Below are 5,960 nucleotides of genomic sequence, written 5' to 3'. Positions count from 1 at the left end.
TCAATGCACACCCTTGCCTCACTAGGGCGTCTCAAGTCGGAGGTGGCCTCATCCAGGATTAGGGCTTAGGGTTTAGGGTTTTTTTTGCCTGAATTACCCTTTAATAAGTTCTAACGAAGCAGCAGAATTCAATTTTACAGATATTTGTAAAGTCATAGAGTGTTTAACTAAGCTAAAACATAATAATTATAGGATAATAATTATTAACTAGATTAGAAGAAGCCATTGTATGGACTTAGTTGAGGAGGCAACTGAGAAGATGAGACCATATCCATCAAATCCGTGTCCATTGTACATCTAAAGGTTGTACCTTGATCAATTGTTGGTAGATTTGTTGTCGATGTTATGTTTCCAGCATTGCATCCATCCCATTGATATGAAAAGTACAACTCATCAGGATAAATCTGTGAAGCTTCAGTCTCCACACTTCGAAAGTTAGAATTAAATTCAATGATTAAATCTGAATTCTCAGAAGGGAAAAATTTATTTCCCATAGGATTTGGAATAGAATGGAATAAGTCATTTTCCACATATTCTATAGCAGGCAGTTGAGAATCAGTTGTCCGTAAATTCTCCCGGGAAGTGAAGAAGATGGTGGGATGATTATAATTTTCATCAATGTTGAAGCTATAAGTATTCTCAAATGTCCCTTCAACTAGATTCATTAGTTGACAATGATCGACTGGAATTGAATCGATGGACTGATTGTTTTCAAACAGGGTTTTCATGAAACCCATTTCATCATTGCATGATTCGAAACTGAAAAAGGGTGTAGAGTCTTCATTGTCAAAGAGTCGTGTGCCGACGTTAGACGGATTTGCTGCAGTGGTGGTGGTACCGAAATTTGAGTTAGTGGAGGTGGAACTATTACTGAAATACCTTTTTATGATGTAATCTTGTAATAGTGTTGACTATCTTCTATCTCCTTTTACTTTCTTTATCTTTCTCCTTGAAATTTGCCTCCTTTTTGTGGCATTCTAGTGATTCCTTATTGAATTTTTAGTTCTTCCAGGAATGTACTTAGCTATCTCCGCCCATCGATTTCCAAGTCTTTCATGTGCTTGAATTGACTGTCTCTCTTCATCTTCAGTCCAAATGTCCTTCTTGATACGAGGATGTAGATGATTATTCCATTTCTCGCGACATTGTTTTCCCACTCCACCAACCATTTCTTCATCTATTACAGCCCATTTCCTCAATCCAAATTGATGTACTAAGCTAATCAGTCTCCTGTCTTCTTCGCCTGTGTACTAGCCTTTTATTTGATATCCGAAAGAATAATCATTCTCTCTCTTCTCCTTCTGATCAAGATTGACTGGTGCAGGTATCACATTTACTGAAAGATTTTCACCTGAAGTTTGTTTTTCATGTTGAAGTCCTTCCATGAAGCTTGGCTCTCCGGTGGTATAATTACTGGTTGTGCCATTTGAAGAAAAATTCTGAAATTGATTTACTTCATTAGAAGGAAAATGGTTTAGGGTTTAGGGTCCAAGGTTCAAGGTTTAGGGTTTAGGGACGTAAGCAGATTTTCAATCAAACGAAGGAAGCACATTGTGCAGGCGATGTCTGGGGCCAGGTACGTTCCCAAGCATTCTGGGCAGTTTTTGGGACACGATGTGCAGGACATATTTGGGACAAGTCATGGCCTTGTCAGGGACGCAACATGATTTTTTGGAATTTTTTGATAGTTTCTGGGCATTGTGTGCAGGCCATGTTCGGGACGCATCCTGGCCAAGCAGGCATTGTGTGCAGGCCATGTTTGGGACGCAGCCTGATTTTTTGGCATTTCTTGGCAGTTTCTGGGATACGATGTGCAGTGAATGTCCAGCATACAGTAGGGATGCAGCCTGGTTTTCATGTATTTCTAGGCAGTTTCTGGGAAGTGGTCTGCAAGCCTTGTCTAGGACGCGTCTAGGCCGCGGTTGGGAAGCAGCTTGATTTCCAGGCATTTCTAGGCAGTTTCTGGGACATGGTGTGCATGCCATGTCCAGGACGTGACAGGGACGCAACCTAATTTTCAGGCATTCGTAAGCAGTTTCTAGGACACGGTGTACAGGCTATGTCCGAGAAACGAGAGGGACGTAGCCTGATTTTCAGGCATTTTTGGACAGTTTCTGGGAACTGTGTCCAGGCCATGTTCGGGACGCATCCTAGCCATGGTAGGGATGTAGCCTAATTTTTAGACATTTCTGGAAAGTTTTTGGGCACGGTGTATAGGCCACGTTCGAGACGCATCCTGGCCGCGACAAGGACGCAGTCTGATTTTTAGGCATTTCTAGGTAGGTCATGTCCGCGACACGTCGGGGACAAAGCTTGATTTTCAAGTATTTCTAGGCAGTTTTTGGGCACGGTATATAGGCCATGTCCAGGACGTATCCTAGCCAGGTAGGGACGCAGCCTAATTTTCAGGTAGTTTGTGGGCACGGTGTGCAGGCTATGTACGGGCAACGGTAGGGATGTAGCCTGATTTTCAGGCATTTCTAGGCAATTTCTAGGTCATAGGGTTTTGGGGTTCTTTAATTAATTTAGAATTAAAAGCTGGAAGCATATACATGACAAAGAATAATGAAAATAAAATGTAGCTCAACGTTACAACACATGAATAATAAAACTTGTCTACACAACAAAACCAAACTTCCCACTGTCCCAGTGCCACAAATAAACACCTTCGCCACCTTCAGACCAGTAGCACCGTTAGTCGGCACTAGCGTCGGTGCATGGTAGTGGTGATGTTGATGATGAGGAGAAGGTGCCTGCACTGTAGATTGGTGGCCGGAGCCATGTTTATCGGACAAAACCATAACCCCTAGCTTTTGACCCTTCTTGCAATGTTCATCAGCTTCACTGATGAAGAAAAATGGACCTGATTTTTTCAATGAAATTGTAGTTTCTCCATCATGGTGTTATTTTATTGGATTGGCATTGTTGCAGATTTTGTAGTCTTCCTCGGTCACTTCCAGCACTGAATCACTCTTGGAATCATACTTCAAAACTAAAGAATCCCCAATTTGAAAACGAGTTTTCTCAGCCCATTTGTTGAACTCGCCAACAAAAGATGGAACTGGCCATAAATTATTTTCACTCCCTAGTTTAGGGTCCCGGGTCCAAGGTTCCGGGTCCAGGGCTTAGGGCTTACGATTTAGGGCTTAGCGTTTAGGGTTTCTAGGACACGGTGTGTAGGACATGCCCAGGACGCAGCTTTATTTTCAGGCATTTTGATGTGAACCCGCGTAGCACGATCACTACCAAAGCCATAACAAAATGAGAATCAAACCCAAGAAAGCCAATGACAAGGTTTTGGATTAAACCCAATAAACTGGAACCAAGCTACCCAAATCGTTGACAATATTCGGACTTCTTGATTTGAACGCCACAAGATTAATCTTGATAAGTTCACAAGTTGTTCAACGAAGAATGAGAGAAAGCAATTAGTGTCTCACGAATACTATTCAATAATATGAGAGTTGTAATGTTTTACAATAAGGAATAAAGTATTTATACTACTCTAGAGAACCTAAGTAAACTAGGAAAATTATCTAAGAATAATGCAAAATTCATCCACAATAGCCTAATTATGGTAAAAATCTACTAATAATGAAATTCAATTAAAATAAAGAAAAAATGTGAAAGTTGGAAAAATTCACCTCGGACTTGACCTATGCAGCCACATAGCTTTAGAGCATGTGATAGCATAGTGTAATTGGTCTTCGACTTTGGGACTTCTGTTGGGTGTATGTGACCGCAGGACTTTAGACTTGTGCGGCCGCATGGTTGAATGCTCCAACTCCATTTTCTTCGGCTTTAAACAGGTTGATCCAATACTCTTTGTCCTTCGCCCCTAACACGAGACTTGCTCCATTTTTCATCTCGAACATTATTTCATCAACCTTTCTTTAACGACCAATCCCATCACCTCTTTCATGTGCTTGGCCCTTGATCACATCATGGCCCCTCAACTATTAATTGATCTTTTCTCGGGCTCGACTCTGGACTTGACTTTGGTACTTGTGCTTCCTGGATCACATCATCCCCTTCCTCTTCGAAAGGATTCGACCTCAAATCTGCACTTGCATCGAAAAGAGATAAGTCAAAAACATTGAAGGTTGCAAAAAACACTATTCTCACCTGGAAAATCTATCTTATAAGCGTTGTTGTTGATCTTCTCAATCACTTGGAACGGTCCATCTCCTCGTGGCAATAACTTTGATTTTCTTTGCCCTGGGAATCACTCTTTCCTGAAATGCACCCAAACTCAATCTCTAGGTTCAAAAGTGACATATTTTTAGCCTTTGTTTGCTTGTGTTGTGCGTTGATTGTTCTTCCTCTCTATTTGCTTCCTTACCATTTCATGGAGTGTCTTTACCAATTCGGCTTTCTTTTTCCCGTCCAAGCTACCTCATTCATTCACAACCAAAGGTATTAAATCCATAGGTGTTAAAGGATTAAAACCATAAATGATTTCAAATAGTGAAAACGACGTAGTAGAATGCGTGGCCCTATTATATGCCAACTCAATGAAAGGCAATCATTCTTCCCAATTCTTTAGATTTTTATTAATCACAGTGCGCAATAGTTGTGTAATTGTTCTATTCACTCCTTCAGTTTGATCATCAATTTGTAGGTGACAAGTTGTAGAAAACAATAATTTCGTGCCTAACTTTTGCCACAAGACCCGCCAAAAGTGACTAAGAAACTTAACATCCCTATCGAACACAATTCTTTTGGGAACACCATGCAAACACACTACTTATTTGAAAAACAAGTCCGCAATGTTAGCGACATCATTGGTTTTGTGACATGGTATAAAATGTGCCATTTTACTAAACCTATCCACCACAACAAAAATTGAATCAAGCCCCTTTTTAGTCCTAGGCAAACCTAACACAAAATCCATTGAAATGTCAACCCAAGGTTCGCTAGGTACCGGTAAAGGTGTATAATGTCCATTGGGTAAAACTTTTGATTTAGCCTTTTTACAAGCTATGCAATGACTACAACTTTGTTCTACGTCAATATTCATTTTAGGCCAATAAAAGTGTTCATTTAACATGTCTAAAGTCTTTGCTATCCCAAAATGACCCATTAAACCCCCACTATGTGCCTCCCTAACCAAAAATTCACGTATTGAGCAATTAGGAACACATAATTCATTTTCTCAAAACAAATACCCTTCATGCTTAAAGAACTTGTCAATAGCCCCCTTATTACATGAATTGTAGATGCTAGAAAAATCAAGATCATTTTCATACACATCCTTAACATACTCAAAACCAGGTAATTTTGCACTTAAAGAAGTGAGAAGCACATACCTTCGCGACAAGGCATGGGCTACTATGTAACGTCCCGACCCCTAGTGGACCAGAACGCTACTTACTTTACTTAGCTTAACCGGCGGTTTAGTAACAAGTGTATACATTTTAAAGGAAGCTTACATCTTCGAATAATAATTTAAATAACAATACTTCAAATACTTTAAACAAAAACACTGAATCATTTTTCAAAACAAACAAATGTAATTTATTTGAAGAAAACATAACTTGTTCTCGCATTCTGCGTTATTCAAAATTTTAAAGAAATAACATTGGAAAACATTTCATAAAAATAAATCCAAATCACTTATTCACCGGATTTCCATGGGCTCGTTGCATCACTCTCCATCTTCTCCTCCATCCATGACCGAGGTAGAATTCCTTCAATATGTAGAGATGGGATTAAACCCGTGAGTTGAAAAACTCAATAGGTGTCATAGGTGCATTCGTGATCAAGCTATATATTTCAAAACATTAACTTTATAACTTTTCATACATGCCGTACCCGGAGGTACCATTTGACATGAAGGGGTATGCCATACCCGAGGGCACCATTTGACATACGAACATTTCTTCAACATAGAGGGGTATGCTGTACTGAAGTACCATTTGACATACAACCATTAACATAGAGGGATACGCCATACCGGA

At 40.0% G+C, this 5,960-nt stretch overlaps 1 protein-coding gene across 1 annotated transcript; it reads right to left on the bottom strand.

Moving 5' to 3' along the window:
- Nucleotides 1-212: 212 nt before the first annotated feature.
- LOC111412597 (transcription factor MYB119-like) lies at nucleotides 213-1,426 on the bottom strand. The gene is made up of 3 exons (XM_023043534.1): nucleotides 1,352-1,426; nucleotides 1,021-1,250; nucleotides 213-879 (listed from the first exon to the last, which is right to left on the bottom strand). The coding sequence occupies exons 1-3, from the start codon at nucleotides 1,424-1,426 to the stop codon at nucleotides 213-215; spliced, it is 972 nt and encodes a 323-aa protein (XP_022899302.1).
- Nucleotides 1,427-5,960: the final 4,534 nt, after the last annotated feature.

Source organism: Olea europaea, chromosome 16, assembly GCF_002742605.1.
Source record: "Olea europaea var. sylvestris chromosome 16, O_europaea_v1, whole genome shotgun sequence".
NCBI lineage: Eukaryota > Viridiplantae > Streptophyta > Magnoliopsida > Lamiales > Oleaceae > Olea > Olea europaea.
Note: the sequence above shows the minus strand (reverse complement) of the source record. Positions and strands in the feature narration are given on the sequence as shown.